The 21,755-nt window shown below is 36.6% G+C and overlaps 1 protein-coding gene across 3 annotated transcripts; it reads right to left on the reverse strand.

Moving 5' to 3' along the window:
- Nucleotides 1-1,364: 1,364 nt before the first annotated feature.
- On the reverse strand, nucleotides 1,365-19,943 carry LOC104231945 (probable LRR receptor-like serine/threonine-protein kinase At1g06840). Of its 3 annotated transcripts, none has more exons than XM_009785019.2 (22): nucleotides 19,602-19,942; nucleotides 18,774-18,863; nucleotides 18,109-18,211; nucleotides 15,563-15,713; nucleotides 15,216-15,287; nucleotides 15,043-15,114; nucleotides 14,450-14,593; nucleotides 14,289-14,360; nucleotides 14,059-14,130; nucleotides 13,399-13,473; nucleotides 7,265-7,333; nucleotides 7,126-7,194; nucleotides 6,914-6,985; nucleotides 6,739-6,825; nucleotides 6,533-6,601; nucleotides 4,384-4,892; nucleotides 3,554-3,712; nucleotides 3,170-3,453; nucleotides 2,887-2,938; nucleotides 2,218-2,468; nucleotides 1,985-2,119; nucleotides 1,365-1,894 (listed from the first exon to the last, which is right to left on the reverse strand). In XM_009785019.2, the coding sequence occupies exons 3-22, from the start codon at nucleotides 18,200-18,202 to the stop codon at nucleotides 1,550-1,552; spliced, it is 2,853 nt and encodes a 950-aa protein (XP_009783321.1). In that variant the 5' UTR covers nucleotides 18,203-18,211; nucleotides 18,774-18,863; nucleotides 19,602-19,942; the 3' UTR covers nucleotides 1,365-1,549. The 3 variants fall into 3 exon arrangements, with proteins under 3 accessions (XP_009783321.1, XP_009783322.1, XP_009783323.1); XM_009785020.2 differs by lacking the exon at nucleotides 19,602-19,942 and adding an exon at nucleotides 18,978-19,487; XM_009785021.2 differs by lacking the exon at nucleotides 18,774-18,863 and having other exon boundaries at nucleotides 19,602-19,943.
- Between the last annotated feature and the right edge of the window lie 1,812 nt (nucleotides 19,944-21,755).

Here is a 21,755-nt window from a genome sequence, read left to right on the forward strand (position 1 = left end):
ATTCTTTAACTTTAGTTTTGTATATAAAAAATTAATTCATAAAATTACTACTAATGAAAGATGGGGTCTCAAAAATTTGGGGGCCTAAAGCCACTGTCTGGGCTGCTTTACCCTTCAGCCGGCGTTGAGGGTATGTGACACCCCACAAGTTGATTAGTGCTGAGCCAGTAGATTTTCTACTTGTTGCCAACATGCTTTCTTCGGAATTATCTGAACGGGTCGATCCTCCTGTCTCATTTGTTTTAGCAACTATTATATGTAATTTGTTTTAACTTTTGGTTATTTGTTTGCTAAATAGGAAATGCTGAAACCAAAGAATATTGGTTTCGTCATTATATTAAAATTCTATTAATCAAATAAAACTCAGAATAGCAGGACAGCATATTTGCTACAGAGCAACAAATAAATAAAGCTAATTAAGATAATAGCTCCATAATGGTATATGGAATATGTCGGGTGATTTTTTTACTCCAGATTTGATGGCAGCCGCATTTAAGATACATCTAATAAAATTAACAAAAACTATTCTCGCAAACATTACTGAAATACTTAGTTCACAATTGTAATGCATGGACTTCCAAAGAAGAGTACTGATGAACGTTGCTACGAGCTAAAAGCAAACGTGCCTCTCTTATAAGAGAATATGATACCATCCCCACTTTGGGCGCACTTGTTTGATGAGCTAAGCCTAAGCGCCATATAAGTCAAAAGCTAGCCTGAGACCTAAAAAAGTAAGGTCTAAATATTTGACTAGATCTCTCTATTTCAGCATCTCTTCAACCTTTACAAAGCTATCAGATAATACAACAGCTAAAGAGAGATAGAGATCGTTTGAATGAGCTTATTTTAAGTTATTTTTAAGCCAAAATAGCTTTTAAGCCATAAGTTAAGAATTTTAGCTTTTGACTTATTTTTGTCTTTTTTATTTATCCAAACACTATAAAGATTTTGGCTTAAAAACACTTAAAATAAGTCAATCCAAACGGGCTCATAGTATTTAAATAAATAAGAGATCATGCAATAATTAGATATAATACACAGCCAACTCTAAGGAAAGCTTTCTACTACCAACTTGTTGAACTACATATAGCAGTGATTAGGGCCATCGGATTTCTTATTTTTCCCGCCCCTTGATAATGAAGATGATAACAATTCATTCATTTCATGACCGCCATCACTGTTCATTATCTTAACCAGATAAGCAATATCAGTTGCCATCAAAAGTAAGACAGTGTCATGGCATTGAAACAGTTCATAAACAGTGTCATGAACTGTTTCACATGATACTTTAAAAACACTTAATTTTCAAGAACTATAAGTTCACATCTGCAATTAGTGCCAAGAAAAAGTTGCATGCACGTTACTCGAGTCAATGGCTAATGTATAACAAGTACACTAGGTTAACACGACAGATTCCCGAGGAATATACATAAATAGCTCAACGGGATGTTGTACACTCGTACATAAAAGACAAGTCGTATAACTTTCCTACTATCTACAGCACCCGAGTTCACAAGCTAAAATTTATGCAGTCAAAGATAAGCTTCAGTTAACGAGGTGTAATAGTAAGAGTAACACCACTAATAAGATCACCACCCAATGCATTGGATGATTCAAACAGGTCTCTGCTTCTAGTATTAGAAAATGAAGATGAAGATGTAGTTTCACCAAAACTGGCTTTATTATCCAAAGGATCAGCATCAGTGTATGGCATCATGTGGAGTATGGTTTCTAGCGTCCTAACCACCTCCAGCATTGAGGGTCTGTCTTCTGGTTTGTCCTGGCAACACTTTAGGGCCAATGCCACAAACTTCTCCACACATTCGGCGGGGTAAGATCCCATTCTGTTGTCCATAATGGAGAACATTGTTCCCGATTTATGAGACATATTTACCTGGCATTTTAACAGTTAAAGGTGTCAGTCCAATGCTCTTATTGACAAATAATCAAGTATATTCAATAGGTATTCAACTGATAGAAGTACCTCTCGAACAATATTTTTCCCATGTGAGATAGGATGCATGCCGGTTAAGATCTCCAGAAATACAACCCCAAGGCTGTAGACATCACTTTTATCTGTCATTTTACGGGTCAAGAAATATTCCGGATCAAGGTAACCCTGCATATACAGCCAGAATCTTACAAGATAATCAGCCAGATAATTGCAAATTATTTCCTTAAAAAGCTACAGCTGAATGATAAGCATATCAGACTTACAGGTGTCCCCTTCACCATAGTTGATACATGATTCGGCAGAACACCTTCATCATCCTGGACAGGTGCAAGCCGAGACAATCCAAAATCAGCAACTTTGGCAGTAAGTTTAGAGTCTAAAAGAATATTGCTGGCTTTGATATCCCTGTGGAATATGGGTGGATCAGCTTCAGTATGGAGGTAAAGGATGCCCTTAGCTGCCCCTAGTGCAATCCGCAACCTTGCTCCAAACTTCAAATTTTGCTTAGATTTAGCTGTCAAATGATGAAAATCACCTAGTCAGATAGCGATAGAGAATATTCTTGACTCAAGTCAGATTTAAATTTAACACCGCAGCAAAAGGAAACTAAGAACATTTCTTGTCATGACCAGGGAAGGAAGATGGATCAATGTTTCTCTGACTATTGGACATTCTGTAGCATCTTTTCTAATATGCAACTTTGAGATCATAGTCACCACCTTGACATTAGTTTCTCAGTTGCAAACACAATAAAAATAATGAAGCCTGTCTATTATCAATTGGCCATAGTATTAGTGACACTTAATGTGTAGGAAAATCTATAAACATTCACCTCCTCCCTGGCTCTTCACTGCTAAACTAAAAGAAAGAAATTGAGGAGGATTAACAAGATTAAAGCTGGAAAACAACCAGAAAAAGAAAAAGCTATCTACCAGAAAGCCAGTCTCGCAAAGTTCCATTGGGCATGAACTCATAAACCAGCATCTGCAAATGTATCAACAGAAGACTCAGAATTGCTAGACTCTATCACTCTTTGAGCTTAAAAAAAAAGCCTTCCGCAGCTAATTAAAGCATTCAGTCTGCTCATTTAGCAACTGAAGTAAGAAAGAAAGAAAGAAAGAAGGTTTATAATGCTACAGTAAAGAAATATGACATGATGAATGGTGTGAATTAATAGTGACTAAAACAGTTATAATTCAAAGGGTTTTATCAGACCTGCTCTCCTTCTTCGTCACAGTACCCAAGCAACACAACTAGATTACGGTGATGTAACCTTGACAAAAGTTCTATTTCGGTCAAGAATTCCTTTTGCCCCTGCAGGGATCCTTCTTTTGCTCGCTTGATAGCAACAACTTTTTTGTCAGCTAAAATTCCCCTAAAGACAGAACCATATCCTCCTTCACCAACTTGAGTTGAGCTATCAAAGTTGTTAGTGGCCAAGGCCATTTCTCTGAAGGTGAAACTTTTAACCCCATCTATTTTTATAGATAGCTTTGTGGCTGCATGGAAAAACACATGCTCACCAATTTTACAGAAAGAGTGAAAAATTTAGCAGACTAGAATAAATTAGAATAAAGCCAACCTAATGAGAGAACTTACACAAACGTTTTCTTGACATGATGCTTTGATATTTAACACGTCGTCTTGAGATTAATGTAGTGACAATTGTGGAAACAATGGCAGCAAATACACCTGCTGCTACAATGCAAGCTATTAGAACACCTTTGCTCTTTCGTTTACTTTGGATTTCGGGATTCACTGCAGTGATGCAAAGATCATATGAGAAAAGAAAAGCTCTTATGAAGGAAATAAAACAATTGAGGCATTATCTGGATTTCCCTGAAAAGGCGTCAGCAATAACATTGTGGCAACTAGAAAAAGTACAAAGTACAAACAACACATAAGCAAGAAAAGCTATAGATAATGGTGTTAATATGTATCTATTTAGAAGTCCATTTTGTAAATCTTTTGTAATCAGGAACTGACTTCCATCTCAACAAAAACTGTAAGGGTTGAGATCCTCCAGATTTGACGCTCCCAGCGGAGAGAAAGGACCAATCTAGCTGGATTTGAACCCCTTGAATTTTCAGTGTTCTAATCAAGTAACTAAGATCCTTCAATGTTCCTAAACTTAAAATTTTTAAAAACCTTTGGGTATCAAACACTTCGTTGTCTTTTCCACCCAATATATAGGAAGCTCCTCGAAGCTTATGGATCATAGTCTGAGATTCTTTTTGTCGCTTATCCAAACCTTGTCTTGTTATGAATCAAGATCCTTTTACTTGGAGACTAGAAGTGGCAATGTTAGTCAAATCTTTCAATCTTATCCACATGTCATAAGCCAATAATTCAACGGTCATGCAATTATAATGACACAGCAAAAATCGCCACAAGTTGGATTAGAATACATTTAAGCTATGAATACTTACAGTATGAATAAGGTCCGAGCAGTGTGAAGTTCAGGAGCTCATACGGTCCAAATAGGTCACTTCCTGGGAATTCCCAAGATGCGAAAATCTCGCTAATACGAAGGACCTCACTTTCATTAAATGTACTGACCCCAACTACTGGGAAAAGCTTCAAATGCATCCTCAGACGAGGTCCCTTCTCCCAAAAATATGAATCAATCCACAATTGGTAAAGGTCCAAATCAAGGGAACTTGTCACATACGACTGGAATAGTTGGGTATATGGATCAAAATAAGAAATACTAGGACTTTTTAACCGGTATCCAATTCTAAGAGGGGAGGCACAAAAGCACGGTTCAGGCGATGCAGGAACATATTCGTAATAGTTGTCAGTAGGACATGCTTGAATAGGACAAACACCGCTTGGATTTGTTGAGTTACTGTACTCATCATCTGCTCCAGAGTCGGGGCCACAGTATTGGTCAATGTTTCTTATACTTCTATTGCTGCAGATCGGATTGCCTTGGAACCTGAAAATTGTCTGCTAAAGTTAGGGAAAGATAGGAAAAATATTAATTAGAACCAACAACATAATCTAAGAGCATTGTAAGTGACATGTTTCTTTGGACCAGCACTGGTAAATTTTCGTTTTAAGTATTAAAGAAGACCTCCTGAAATTGCAAGCAAAGAGTTCAGAAAGCAATTTGAAAGGTGACATTCTGAAAGATGATCATAATACCCTGTCCTAGTCAGATATTTTTGAATAATTGGAATACAAGAATTAGTGTACCATCGAAAACATAAATTTCAAAAACAGTAACAAAGATGTATAAGTAATTTTAGCACAATGACTCCTCTCAGAAAATATAGAGGGTAAAGGGTAGTCCGGTGCACAAAAAATCTCGTATTCACGCAAGGTCTGGGGAAGGGCCACACCCCAAGGGGGTGTGATGTAGGCAACATATCCTAATGTAAGCACCAGTGGCTGATTCCACGGCTCGAACCCGCGACCTATAGGTTACACAGAGACAACTTGACCGTTGCTCCAAAGCTCATATGAGAAAATGTGATTAAGAAAACTTTTGGCCTTTTTATTTGATCTATGTTCTCTTTTTGTTTGGCCTAATTTCCATTCTCCACTTTCCTGGATGGAAAAACTTCTACTTTTTCTTTTAAATGGGATGTTTTCCCTCTCGAAGAAACTTAATGAATACCAGTTTATATTGCTTTTGTCTTGAAGTGATATACTGGAAAAATACTCCTTCAGTTTGCAATTTTTAAGAATTATTTTGGACACATGAAAAAAGCATCATAAGGCATGTGGTAGACTCAAAATTTACAGAAACTTTCTCCTCTACATTTGTCAGGCCTCCGTTAGTCAACTGATTTTTTTGATCTCCGCTTCTCAAAACTGTTGGACTGTCAACCTTTCACAGACAACGCATAATATGGGCCAATCCTCAGTAATGCTATATACGATGAAAGACTCAACAAAACAAAACTGATCATCTAAGCTTTATGAAAACTCCTTTCATGCTCGTGTTTCCCTCTATTCATATCTCTATACCCATTTTTCATTCGTATTCTTTGTTAAAATATTGTCCTTTTTTAAGACTTACGCTGATCAGGAAATTAAATCCATATTCTAGGGTCATTTAGATCTTCACTATTTCATCTTATTTCACTACAACTAAATGGAAGTATATGACTGATTGAAATTCTCTCTCTCTCTCTCTCTCTCTCTCTCTCTCTCTCTCTCTCTCTCTCTCTCTCTCTCTCTGTGTGTGTGTATTTTAATATGCTTCAAATTTGCAAATAACGAGCAAAATGAAAATCTCAAAGGTGCTCAGAAATACTTGTCCTTTGTAATTTGGTTTCATTATATAAAGCACCATATATGAAGTTGCTAAGAGCATGTGTATCAGTGTGTGTGGATAAAACATAATAGAAGTGACTTCATGCATCTTGTGCTTGCTTCTTCAAGTAATCCAAGTAATTGTTGGCAGACACACGAGGAAAATCTACGTTCTTCTCTTTTTTGGTTTGGAATATGCTTCTGTTCTTCTAAATTCATTTTACCCTTTTGTTAGTCCTATTGGATGTGGTCCATGTGGACATAAACCAACAGTCAGAAAATGTTTCATCCTCGAATTTGAAAGAAGAATCATACCTTAGAGTGACATTTACAGGAGGATCAAAGGCACCCGAAATGTTTGAAACTGAATTATTCCGCAGATCACTAGGTTTGCAAAATCAATGAAAGGTTGGTTAGAAAGAATTCCTTGATAGAAATCCTCATTCAATGGTTTCACGCTGGAAGTAAATACTACTGTTAAAAATCAGAAATTGGTGTCTTCTTTCTGCTTCACATCTTACATCACAAGTCTGGAAGTTGTAGCAAAGGTCCTGTTTTGCCAAATGTCAGTGGAAATGGAACCATTCAGAAAGTTGTTCTCAAGCGACCTGTGACAAATCCATCCGACCAATTCGTTAACGGTACATTTCCTTCAGCGAAACAGTTGATATTGCAAGACAAAGTGAAGATTCTCACAGTTTCTGCAGGGAAGGAAGAAGAGAAAAACTCTTGGGAACAGATCCATTAAGATGGTTATGCGCTAGAATACTGCATCATTAGTTTCAAGTGTACATTAGATTATGTTAAGAAGTAAAGGCTAGAAGATAAAAGGAACATGGAAATAGGCAATCCTGTTGCAAATGATGCAGAACCGAAAGAAAATATAGATATATGACCAAGAAGCTTACATAGTTGTCATATTGTTGGAAAGCTTATTCTGTGGTATAGATCCAGAAAGTTGATTCCAGCTGAGATCACTGTATACAGAAGCATACAACTGAAGCTTATCAAAAGAAGCAGAACAAACAATAGAAAACTCACACTTACAGATAGCTTAGGTTTCTTATTCTGCTGAAATCTGGCACAGGTCCTTGCAAAAAGCAATTTCTGAGACTTCTGCAATAACAGAGGCAGCATTTAATCTTTACTGAGCGTGTGAGTGAGGATATTAACTTCATGTCTAGTTCTACTAACATGTTCCATCATGATACAATATCCCAAATTTTTTCTCTCACACGTAACGTGGGAGTCCAAATACTTGTGTTTCGACTTGTTCTAACATGGGAGTCCAAATACTTGTGTTTTTTATCTATCATTTTTTGGTAAGTTATTCTTTTTTCATGTATCATGAGTTAATGATTTCTGTTATACCTTAATATTTTTTTATTCCACCATCTTCCAGCATGTAAACAAAAGCATAATAGAATAAGAACTCTGCTTGGACCGATGCATTTTAAAAAGATTTAAGGTGGAATGCAAACTGATCACAAGCTATAACAGCATCTTCATCTCCAGATATTTAGTAAAATTATTGAACCCCCTCTTTATTTTCCTGATAGGCTGAATAGGAAAGAGAAATCAGAAGCCAAATAAAAGCCAAATGTTATCAAAAGAGAAAAAGAAGCATACAACAGATGAAGAAATGCAGAGGTGGAAAGTGAGAAAGGGATCCTGTGAGAAGGCACGGTAGAAAAATATATTATTGATATATTAATTATAATACAATGAGCCATATTTATAACTATACATAATACATATCCTACTCCTATTCAAAGTGGGACTCAGACTAATTACATATTAATTTTATAACTATCTAACACTCCCCCTCAAGCTAGTGCATACAAATCATATGTACCAAGCTTCTTACATATGTAACTAATACGAAGACAAGTGAGAGACTTGGTGAAAATGTCTGCAAATTGATCATTCGACTTCACAAACTTTGTAGCAATATCTCCTGAGAGTATTTTTTCTCTGACAAAGTGACAGTCAATCTAAATGTGTTTAATTTTCTCATGGAACAATGAATTTGATGCAATATGAAGAGCAACTTAATTATCACACACAAGTTCCATCAGCTGATTTCACCAAATTTCAACTTCTTGAGCAACCGTTTGATCCAAATTATCTCACACGTTGCCATAACCTTTGTTCGATCTTTTGCTTCTGCACTAGACCGAGCAACCACATTTTGTTTCTTGCTCTTCCAAACTACCAAATTACCTCCTACTAAGACACAATATCCAGACGTAGAACGTCTATCAAAAGGTGATCCTGCCCAATCAGCATCTGAGCATCCAACAATCTGCTCATGGGCTCGATCCTCAAACAATAATCCTTTACCGGGAGTTGATTTTATATACCGAAGAATGCGGACAACTGCATCCCAATGATTATCATAGGGAGAATCCATAAACTGACTCACAACACTCACACGAAAGGAAATGTCAGGTCTAGTCACTGTGAGGTAATTTAATTTACCAACCAACCGCCTATATCTTGCGAGATCGCTGAGCGGCTCCCTCTGTCCTGGCAGAAGTTTAGAATTCGGATCCATAGGAGTATCAACAGGCCTACAACCTGTCATTCCTGTTTCCTCAAGAATGTCTAAGGCATACTTCCGTTGTGAGATCACAATACCCGAGCTAGACTGAGCGATCTCAATACCCAAAAAATACTTTAATCTGCCCAGATCCTTAAAGAGATGATGCTTCAACTTAGTAATACCATCCTGATCATTGTCGGTAATAACAATATCGTCAACATAAATGATCAGATAAATATAGAGAATTGAAAGAGAGCGCCGATAAAGCACAAAGTGATCAACTTCGCTACGAGTCATGTCATACTCCTGGATAACTGTGCAGATCTTACCAAACCAGGCTCGAGGAGACTGCTTTAGACCATAAAGTGACCGGCGCAAGCGACATACAAGTCACTAGACTCCCCCTGAGCAACAAAACAAGGTGGTTACTCCATATAAACTTCATCCTCAAGGTCACCATGAAGAAAAACATTTATTAATGTCCAATTGATAGAGAGGCCAATGGCGAACAACAACCATGGATAGGAAAAGGCGGGCGGATGCTATTTTAGCTATGGGAGAGAAAGTATCACTATAATCGAGCCCAAATATCTAACTATATCCTTTGGCAATAAGACGGGCCTTAAGTCTATCAACCTGGCCATCCGGACCAACTTTGAATGCATAAACCCAATGAAAGCCAACTGTAGATTTACCTGAACGAAGAGGAATAAGCTCCCAAGTACCACTCGTATGTAAAGCAGACATCTCACCAACCATAGCCTATCACCATCCTAGATGAGACAATGTTTCACCTGTAGGCTTAGGTATGAAAATAGAGAACAAAGAAGATACAAAAGCATGATGGGGTGATGATATACGATAACAATTTAAACCGACATAATGGGGATTAGGATTAAGTGTGGTTCGTATACCTTTCCGATGTGCAATTGGCGGACTAGGAGGAGACAAGTCCGCAGTAGGAGCAGGGTCAGGTGCAGGACGTGAATCGGCTGGGCAACAATAAGTCAATAGTGGTATTCCTGTGCTGGGGATCTAGGATGAGCAACACTAGATTCATTAACGGTTGGTATGGGTAAGACCTATGTGGTTGAGGATGCAGGAAGAGCTATAGTTGGTGGGGTTGGAGCTAGAATTGGGGCTATAGGTGATGGAGCTATAGAGGAAGGTGAAGGGGAAATAGTGACTAAATCTCCAAAGGATGGAACTGGTAGCACCTCAGAAATGTCTAAGTGACCATGTTTGATGAATGATCCCGTGAGAGTTCATAAACTGCTGAAATGGAGAAGACAAATACTCCACTATGAAATGTGAGGATAGAACCCCAAATTGATATTGGATTTTAGCGTGGAGGGTCTGAAAAATAGAAAACTACTCAGATCGATTTTTCACCAATAATATCCAAGTGCACCTGAATAATCATCAATGAAACTAACAAAGTAGCAGACTCCCAAGGTAGAACTGACCCGACTAGGACCCCAAACATCTGAATAGACTAAAGTGAAATGTGACTCTACTCGATTATTAGGACGGCGAAGGAAATTGGAGCGAGTATGCTTACCGAGTTGACATGACTCACGCTCTAGAGTGGACAAGTGAGACAAACCAGGTACCATTTTCTGAAGTTTTAGTAAACTGGAATGCCCCAACCGTTTATGTAATAAATCTGGCAAATCAGTAAATGAACAAGTTGTTGATGTGTGGATTCATGTGATTTAGCAAGGATAAGGTAATAACATTTGATTCATGCCCGGTACTAATGATCCGCCCCGTACCACATTCCTGTATAAAAACAAGGTCATCAAGAAATAAAACATAACATTTAAGTGATTTGGGTAAGCGACTAATGGCTATGAGATTAAAAGGGCTACCGGGAACATAAAGAACTGAATTCAAAGGTAAAGAAGGAAGTGGACTTACTTGACCTATTCCAGTTGCCATGGTTTGAGACCCATTGGCCATTGTGACCATGAGATGAGATTGATAATAGGAAATAGTACTGAAAGTGGATTTATTACTAGAAATATGATAAGACGCTCCTGAATCAATAACCCAATTGCTGGGAGAAGAAGATTGAGAGACACAAGTAACACTATTACCTGTTTGAACAACAGTAGCAATCTCAGAAGATGTATATTTACATGATTTGTACTGAAGGAGCTCTATATATTCCGATAAAGAAACCATTTGGATTGGATTCAACGGATTGTGACTCAAAGGCTCTTGATGCAAATGACATTATAATGATTTAAGGCAGATCTTAGTGACCAACTCAAGAATTTGCTGCAAAAGTGTTGCTCGAGAAATTTGAAAATAGTAAGCCTAGCTGAAAAAGCTTCAGCCGAGTTCCACACTACAACATTGGTTCTAAAACACCCCCAGAAAATAGAAACTTTTCTGGGAATTACTGTTCACGCCGGAAAAATCATTGTTCACGCCGAAAATATATAAAAGTGGTCGGAAATTGGTTTAAATTGGATGAGTAGACTCGAAATTAAGGGAAACAGACTATCCTGAAGAGTAGTCGCCAAAAAATAGCCGAAAACTGCCTCACATGCCGACACGTGACGTCGAAACTTTGCCTGAAAATTTTCTTTCAGCGGCACGTGAGGGCGCATGAGGGCTTTTCTGGCGGATATCTTTCTATGGGTTGGTCGCCGGAGGCTGATCCACTTCGTAGTGGTGTTGGTTTTTGCACAACAGTGATGGATAGTGATCTTTCCTGCGGACAGACCAGTGTTTGCCAGAAAAAAGACTTCCAGTTGACTGATTTCTCTTCCCGGAGCTATTAGAATTTATGCATAGACACCCAAGAATACAAAAACTTAATTGGAGAGAATTGCTCTCATTTGCTCTTTAAGTTTACTACTTGTGAGAATGCACGGGAGAAAAAATCAATATATTAACAATGATACAATGAGTCCTACATATAATACATATTCTACTCCTACTATATATGGGACTAGGACATATTCTATTCCTACTACATATGGGATTTAAACTTACTCTACTACTACATATGAGACTAGGACTATTTACACACAACTATCTAACACTCCCCCTCAAGTCGGAGAATACAAATCATATGTACCGAGCTTGTTATATATGTAACTAATACGAGGATCAGTAAGGAACTTGGTGAAAATATTTGCAAGCTACTAATTTCTGGAAATTACTGTTCACGCCAGTAAAAGTACACTATTCACGCCAGAAAAAATAACAATTGTCAGAATTTGATGTAATTTATATGGGTAGGCTCGGAATCAATGGACGAGTAAGTTGTCCTGAAGAAGTTTTGTCAAAAAGTGGCCGGAATGGCTCACACGCACCGAAAGAATTACTGTAGCTCGTCAACCCTAGTTCTGGCGGTACGTAGAGGTGCCACTTTCTACCGGAGTGATTGCTAGGGTTTTGTCACCTAACTTTTCCGAACAAGATGGTAGTGTTGGTTTGCGCACAACACTTACCGATGAGGAGAAAACGCAAATCAATCTGAGTCGTCAACCGGAAAGACACACGGTGACTGACTTTTATGTTCCGATGGAACTGGAATTTCTGAGGACTGGTCGCACACGGGTTTCAGATCTGATGGTGATATTGGTATATGTGCAGTACCACTGTAGCAGTGATGAATCCTGGGAACAAGACGAAGTTGTCAGAAAATTGCACGGCGATGAGATCTTTCTTCCCGAATGTCACTGGAATGACGCACAACGATAATTTTCTCACTTAAGCTCGGATACCATCTGAGAATGCACGGGAGAAAAAATCTATATATTAACAATGATACAATGAACCCTATATATAATACATATTCTACTCCTACTACATATGGGACTATGACATACCCTACTCCTACAACATATGGGACTATGACATACCCTACTCCTACAACATATGGGACTAGGACTATTTACACATAACTATCTAACACTACTTATAAACCAAAGTATTAGTTTTGGAAGCAATAAAGATGGTGTCAAAAACTGTTTGTTTTCGTGTAAGGAAGACCTGTATCACACGAGATGGAGCTGAGGATTTGCATGAAGAGGTAAATAAGGGTTGAAGATAATCATTCAATAGCTTCCTTACACGGGTACAATATTGAATAGTTGTCTTAACCAATAAACATATATGGCACAGAAGACATGGAAGGGATAAAAGAGAACAAACTAAAGGATATTAGCTATCAAAGCGCTAGAGCTATGTATAAAGAGATGAGAAATTTTCTATAGAAAACTCGGAGACACGTATCAGGCTCCATAAATATGAGACCAGTATGAGCAAAGAAAGGTAAAACTGTCATGTGTGAAAATGCAATTTTTTAATGCTTACACTAAAGACTACTGGGACAGACAATTTCAATACGTGTTGTGGATTAGTACCCAAATCTCTAAACATGATGAATGAGAGAGGACTAACAAGCATTTTAAATGTCAAGGTTCATTAAGCCTAAACATATGCATAGATTTATTTCCATCATCGCTCTAGAATCTAGTAGTTATGATAACTCTTCCGGAGTGTGACCAACTATCAGATATTCCATAGAGATAACACCCTCATTCTCATCAATGGGATACAAAAAAGGGAAAAAATGAAAATAACAAACTAAAGGATTTGTTCAAGGAGCATTTACAATTTCAATAAGGATGAAAGGTTTCCATAAGTAGCTGGAATCTCAGATCCACTGAAGTTGTTATTGTCAAGTTGGCTGCATAGATAAAAAAGAACGAAACTTTAGTGTATATGGCTCATAGTAAAGGACACGACATGCACAATGCATTTATAAAACCAAAGAAGCTATCAGATTACATGAAAGGTTTTTGACTGAAGCTGAAGGCAATTTACATCTCCACGAAAGATCAAGTTCCAGTATCAGGCATTGCAAGGGATGGATGGATTTCATGGTTTATAGTAATAGAAAGATCTGAAGATGGTGATCAGGAATGTTCTTAAACTTTATATCTGTTAGAAAATAGCTCAGAATATATGCTCTGTATTATGAGTTGTCTGGCTATTTGGCCAGTAAAGCCAGTTCAACTAAGATATATGAGACAGTCTCATTCGAAATTCATGATTAGTTTTCTATAATTTTTTGGTTCTACTGTGACCTTAGGTTCTATTTATAAATGAGCGGCTCGTCAAAATTATTAAACCACTTGACAGGAACACATATACTGGAAGTTGTTTCTGCAATTATATAGGGAATGGTATAAATTTACAAAAGGATAACTTGTCAAGATTGTCGAACCACTTGACAGAAAAAACCCTGCAATGATATTTAAAAGGAACTTACATTATTTCCAGATCTGGAAGTGCAGAAAACTCAGGAGGAAGGAAGCCTGACAGATTGTTATTATCCAGAAGCCTGTTAAAAAAAGGTATTATCACAAGACCATATGTAGCAAGCAGGTATTTAACAGAAACAGACCATTTTCAAGAGTTTTGCCCGTCTAGCCTCTACTGAGATTATGCATGTCTGCATGTTAAAGAGACAGCTAAGAAGAATCTCTCTTGTTAACTTACAAGTGAAGAAGAGTGGACAAGTTGGAAAGCTCGTGAGGAATTTGACCACTCAGCGAATTGTTATTGAAGTGGCTGTAGATATATCATATGTAAAATCAAATAAGAAATAGAAAAGCTTAGAATTCATTGCATCTGAAAGTGGCAATCAAATGAGCACTCACATATGTCTGATCCTATTTAAATTAGAAAAGGTTTTTGGAATTTCTCCCGATATCTTATTCTGGTCTATCTGGAATCTGTTGAGATCTGGTAGATATCCGAGTTCATCCGCTAAAGATCCTGACAATTGGTTTCCATTTAAAAGCCTGCAAGAACATTATTGCTCCAACATCAAACAAAATTTGAGATCAATAGTTTCACTAGCACAAGGCTTCTTTTTCGTCAAAGAACCTTCCATTAAGAGAGTTTTCAAGTGCCAAAAATTCCTCAAAGCTGCAGAATTCAGGAAAATCTTGTTCCTCTACAATCAACAATAAAATATCTCCATCCCAAAGCAGAATATCTTAAATTGTTCCAGAAACAACAATTAAGGCCTTCATTATTGAATTACACAGGAATTATCAGCTATTAATATGCATTCATATGGAATCAGCCCAAGTTCAGCTTCTACTGTTGACAGCACAATAAAAAATAGATAAATAAACTATTTTGCTGTTATCTCATATATAAGCATCAGTTGGGGTGGGTGGAGGGGGAAATGTGTGAGAAAATGACATTGGAGAAAGGAGTTCAAATCCGTTAAAGTCTTACTTACAGAAGTCTCAAAGGCTTGATGTTTCCAATCTCTTTTGGTATGCTCCCAGTCAAATCATTCCACATGAAATTTCTTGTTGTAAACAATAAGAAGAGTAAGTAGCATAGACAAGCAAACAATGAAGCCTATCATGCTATTGTTATATGTAAAATATAATATTCGTTACAACTTACAAAATTTTAAGATGGGATAGTTGTCCTAGCTCAGGTGCTAAACTTCCAGAGAGATTCTTATTCATGAAACGGCTGCAGAAAGAGTCAAAAGGGAAGAGGTTTGACGGCCTTTCATGCTTATTCAAGAGAAAAAAAACAAAGGTTTGACGGCCTTTCACATATTGCAGTCACACAAGCAAAAGAACATGTATGTTGTTTGAGGAATTTAAGGCAATGATAAAGAAACTACAATGACGACGAGAAGTCAACTAACATACTCCAGAAAAGTTTGTGCAGCTGATGGATCTGCATAGTGTACAAAAAGATTGCTGACACTGTAAACTACAGAATGCAGAAGAATAACCTACAGTTCTCTGACATGCAAGTACCCATCAGCTCCAAAAGTGTTATAGCAAAAAACTCCTGTCCAGTTTGAAGTACAGGGATCACCCTTCTTCCAATCCTTCAGGTGCTCAAGACTATCAACCAGACTACCTTTAACGGATATTAAAGCTGAAACTGCAAATAGGAATAGAACTCGATCAAATCTCGTAATGAACCACTATTAGAAGAAAGTACACTTCACTTAGCGTTTCGCAGATCAATGCGTCAGCTCTATCAAGATATATATGGTCGACCAGCTTTATAACAGGGACTAATACGAGAAAGTGGATATCTAATTGTCAAGTCTGAATTCAGCTATTGAGATGAATTTAAATACGAAGGGTCACAAGCAAAACGAAACAACGTGATACCAATATCATGATTTTTTTCGTCCAAAAGAAAGTGCTTTGATTTGCAGTATTAGTTGTGAAGCTCAAGATAGAGAATTTGGATGCAAGCCACCAAAAGTCAGAGACCAATGGCAAGTTTAAAGGCACAACAACAGCTGCAAAACACTTTTCCCAGACAGCCTCTGCCCTTTGAGGAACCAAACGTCCCTAATTTGATGCATGGTGGAGACATGGATCTCTTTAGTCAGAACAGTGACTAGTCTCGGTCCTTCTTACGTCCCTTGCTCCTTCCTCTGCCTTTAGAAAGTCAGAGGGCCTTAATATAACATGGAGAAAACTTGGACCAGACAACTTCACCAAGAGATGAAATGAGGATTAAACATTCCAATTGATCCCGGCAATACAAAGTTTGTTTTGGCCTTGCTATATGCATACTTACTTGGAATGGAAAAATTAAATAGGTAGTAAAATTATATACATTAACAAGGTGCCCTAAGATATACATATTTCTCCTGTCCCTTTAAGTGATCTAAGAGAAAACATAATGCAAGTAGTACAGTTGCAACAACAACAACCCAGTGAGATCCCACAGGTGGGTTAGTGTGTACGCAGACCTTGCCCCTACTCCGGAGGAGTAGAGAGGCTATTTCCGGTAGACTCTCGGCAGAAGAAGGAAAGAGACAGTGTATCAGTAACAACAAACGAATCCAGAAAGATAACACTAGCAAGCAATAACCAGAAAATAGAGAGCAAAGTAATAACACTAAGCAGTAATAAAGGCACAGTGCTACAGACGCAAGGGAATAATATATACACAAAGGGCCACTAAATATACTACAACCTAATTTACGACCCTAATGAAGTATTAAGAACACAATTGGAGCCACTAACAGCCTAAAACAAAACACTATCATACTAGCCTCCTATCTCCTAACCTACAACCCTAATGCTCGACCTCCACAACTTCCTATTGAGGGCCATGTCCTCGGAAATTTGCATCCGCACCAGGTCCTGCATGATCACCTCTCCCCAATATTTCTTAGGCTGCCCTCTACCTCTTCTCATACCCGTCAAGGCCAGCCGTTCACACCTCCTTATCGGTGCATCCAGGCTTCTCCTCTTCACGTACCCGAACCACCTAAGCCTAGCTTCCCGCATCTTGTCTTCCATGGGAGCCACGCCCACCTTCACCCCAATATCTTCATTTCTAATCTTATCTAACTTAGTGTGCCCACACATCCATCTCAGCATCCTCATCTCTGCAACTTTCATCTTCTGCAAGTAGTAGAGTTGCATCTATCCAATTCTCAGATAGTGTTTTCACATGAATTTTGTAAAAGTAGAATTTATTCTCATAAGACATTTCAATATTTTGATGCATTTATTCTCATTCGACATTTTGCTTAGTTAAACAATACTCATGGAGTAAGCCATGCTACAAGTTTAAAGGTTCCGACATTACGCAGCATAACAAACCAAGTCCCTAACACCATCTTCAATTAATTTTATAATGTACTAAGACACTCAGAAGAAAGGCTAAAGAACTACAGCATATTCATCTGACAAAAGGTTGCTTGATACACAAAATTTTGATGTATCCATTGCATTATTGATGTAGAGATAATCACCAAAATACTTATGCGGAACGAAAAGAAGGCTTCATTCAACTATGGAAGTGAAAAGAACACACCATTATGAAACAAGGTTTTGCTCCATGGCACTTTCCCATCAGCATAAACTGAAAACTTTATAGAACTTCAACCACCTATGAATTAGCCTGAGGGCTTGCAAGATGTCTTCATCGTTATGTATTACAGTAAATGCGAACACGGAATTTTAAATTAGACGAAGTAAGTCAGTGAGCAAGAAATCCTTTAGGGCACGCAAGCACCGGACGTACTCAGATGCAGTACAAGAAAGATAATTTAAGCTTTAGGATGTCCATTAGCATACACAATTATAGAACTCCGAACAACCTAGTATTAGCTTGAGGTCTTGCACAGAATGTCTTTATCAGTCTACATCACAATTTTTCAACAATTAGAGCACATAAGAACTTCTAATGAATGAAAATAAGTTAGTTAGATAAAAATGCTTTAGGGCACCCAAGCAAGGAATGTACTCAATAATACTGCAAGCAGGACAGTTTAAGCATTAGGAGTGGACGGAAGAAAGTAAACCTTCAGAGGGATCGGTTATTTGAGCAACCGCAAGAAGCATATAGCAATGAATTGTTATAGCAATAACATATGTACAGTGTCTGAGTCCTTCCATCTTGAAGACCTAGAAATATTTAAGGCAAAGATAAGTCAGGTAGTTACTTTCCACTCTTATAAAGCTAGAATTAGCAAAGCTTACTTCTTTAAGATCAAGTCACACTCACCACTGATGGACACGACAGGACAAAAGGATGTAGAAAGACAATCACATCCTAAAGATACTATTTGACCACCAGATGATGCTCCAATTATTTTAACCCTAGTTCTAGATCCAGATTCATTATTAGATTCTTCTAGTGGTCACCTATGATTTAACTAAAACAAAAACCAAATCTATATTTTATACACAACCTTGTGGCCTTTAGCCAGTCCTCATTTTGTAAGACATTACTCATAAAGCCAGTGGAAGGTTAGATGATATATTATTGTTGATGGAAACGTCTTACTCACTTCCGGTTTTAAGTAGGACGGAACCTACTTAAATAAATAGGTTGATATACATGGAAATCAACATAAATAAATAAATAAAACTAGTGTTCATGGTGTCCTTTCTAGAGGTTTTCTGGGGAAGCGTCAATAAACACTTCCATAACAGAAAGGGGTGAGAGGAAAGCAGTCACTCTTACAAGTCAAGCTCTATTAGAGATCTTCAGATCAGCAGTGTAAAATTTGACTTTGGTGCAACCATTGTCTGCCACAACTGCTGGGATTATACACTTCAAACGAACAAAATAGATCAATTCATGGTGTGGAACAATATAAAAAACAATAAAGAAGAAACTTGAGTCTCAAGCAGGAGATTTGAAATCTAAGAGAGATTCTCTGCTTACAGCATATAGATAGATGCTCATGAATCACACAAAAGAGAAATTCCATACTTGGAAGTAGACAACATTTTACTAGTCCAAACAGTTATTTTATATATCCTTTGGTTAGTGCTCAACATGTGAACTTAACAAAGAATTTAATTAGACAATGTTGGGTTTCAGGCAACTTAAAACACGGATGTTTGAACTGTTCAGCACTGCTTTTCGTACAAGTAATTAGGCTACCATAAACAAAACGCAACTTGCTTAGAATTATTCACATGAAACTTAATACTTTGACCAGCTACTGAGTGGACCTCAAAAGATTCTACATTAGCACAGCAAGACTGATCCATAAACTTTAAAAATTCTAAATCTTTACATTTAACAGAGTCTTTCTTAACATTGTCTAATCAATTTGGATGATATGTAGAACAAGTGGACCAGTGGTTTCTTATGATCTTTTACTTTTTATGTTTTTTCTGTCAAGGAATCAAAACCTATAAACCCATAATTATAGCTTAAATAACTCAAAAGGGAAGGCAAGTATTAGGGTGATGGTTGTTGAAACAAAGTAATTAAATAAAAAAGGTTACAACTTTAACACAAAACAGGAGTAAAAAAAAAAAAAACCTAAAGCAAGGATACCTGGAGGAGGAAGAATCAAGAATTGTGCAATGATTTCAAAATAGCAAAAGGGTGAAAGTGAAAAGGGGTTAAGTGGGATTGCCTGGAGATAAAAGAAATAGATTGTGATGACCCAGTTGGTAAAATGATGATGGATTGATGAATGCCCAATAATATTGAAAAGTCTAATATCATTGTCGTTGACATGGTTAGTTGATCCATATTATGTATATAATAATAAAAACACACTGTTGGATAGATCCTGATGCAAGAGATATTTAACAAAGGGAAAATAGACGACTATTTGGATATGGTTTATAAACTCTTCAGAAGAATTTGTCGTGGAGAGTTGTTGGATGTTTGCTGGGCTGACACTAGTTCTTTTTGTTGTTACGACTATGAAAAAGAAAAGTTACCGTGCTCGAACAGGAGAGATTGATGGGTTATTCTTGAATATATTTATTAAGGTTGTTTGATACATAGATAAGGATAATAATTTCGAGATAAAGTTTGGAATTAAATTTATTTTATGTTTGATTTGGGATATTAATTAATTAGAAAATAACATTATACTAAAATATAAGGCGGGATACCTAATATATCTCACCATATGGGATATCCCACCATAAGCAGTAGTTTTGTGCTTACTAATTCCTCATTTGGTATATTTTTTCAATTTATGTTTAGCTAATACATTCATTTTATTTGGTATTATCGTATGTATAACTAATACATAGCAAACTATGGTATTGCAATTTTAATACTTTACTTGCATAAATATGGTTAAAGACGTAGTTGCCCCTCAAATCCCTTAAAACCTATTATAAATATTTTCCGCCATATGTTATAGCAAAACCACTAATTCAGATTATGCCAACTATTTTTGAATGCTATCAAAGTGTTCTGCTAAGTTCAATTTAGCAAACTATTTTGATTACCGTGGTGTTTGATTGCATGCTTAATGTACTTAGAATCTGTTTGGCCAAGATGTCAAAAATTACTTATTTTGAAAAGTACTTTTGCAAAATAGCGGTTTGTGTTTGACCAATTAAATGTTCAATTTACAATTAGTATTATTTAGAAAAAAATAAATTTAAATATTTATTATAAAAGAATTCGATTAAAATATAAAGCGTAAAGTAAAAATATAAATTAAAAAATTCCAATCAATATAAAATATAATTATTCTAAAGAAATAACATGAGGGTTTGGTAATACTTATTGTTTATATGATAATTTAAAAATGCCAAAATATATCATTTAATATAAATTTAAAATATACTCTTATGAGTAGGAGAAAGAGAATAAGAATATGATTAAAATAAAAAAGAGAAAAATATATAGTAGGAATAAAAAGGAAAAGGAAAAGAAAAATATTAAATTAATGAGGAATAATATAAAAAATATAAATTTAATGTAAGAGTATTTTTGTCTTGAATAAATTAATTTTATGTTTCTTGGAAGAAGCTAGAATTTGTAGCTTCTCCCCAAAAATAGAAAAACTGCTTCTGATGCAGCTCAAAAGTACATTTTTATTTTGGCAAAACACCTTAAATTTTCCAAAAAGTACTTTTTTAACCAAAAAAATTATTTTTGACCTCCCAAAAGCTTGGCCAAACAGGCTCTTAATTCCTTTCTTCTATTGAATCCTACAATGACATATTTATAATTACTGAAATATGATCATGTGGGAACGTGTATATTTATAATTAATGCAAATATGATTTGCAAGTTACAATTTTATTCTGTGCTGATAGGTGTTTTATCAAAAAAGTGCTTAACCTTTTCTTAAAACGAATTAATAAGAAAAAAGAGGGTGAATCCTAGTTAAATATAATAACCACTAGATCTAATGTTTAGATGTATTGATGATGTAGGGTTGGATCCGAAAGTATTGTATACCAACTACAAATGCTCAATGATTGTCAATGAATATGGTAGTAGATAATGGCAAAAAATGTAATAAGAAGGAATTTATCACCCAAATATTAGATGACTTGGATGATTCTCCTTCATGACAACAGCGTGGAATAATAGTAAGTGAAGATAGACAAGGAATCTTTGGATCTTGTAAATAAAAAGAGCATATCGAATAATGTAATCAGTGGACAAGACAAGTTTTTTGTGTATTCTTTGTAGTCAACCCTTTACAGTGTGCTCTTATCAGAAAAAATG

The sequence above is a fragment of the Nicotiana sylvestris genome, chromosome 7, assembly GCF_000393655.2.
Source record: "Nicotiana sylvestris chromosome 7, ASM39365v2, whole genome shotgun sequence".
NCBI classification, from domain to species: domain Eukaryota; kingdom Viridiplantae; phylum Streptophyta; class Magnoliopsida; order Solanales; family Solanaceae; genus Nicotiana; species Nicotiana sylvestris.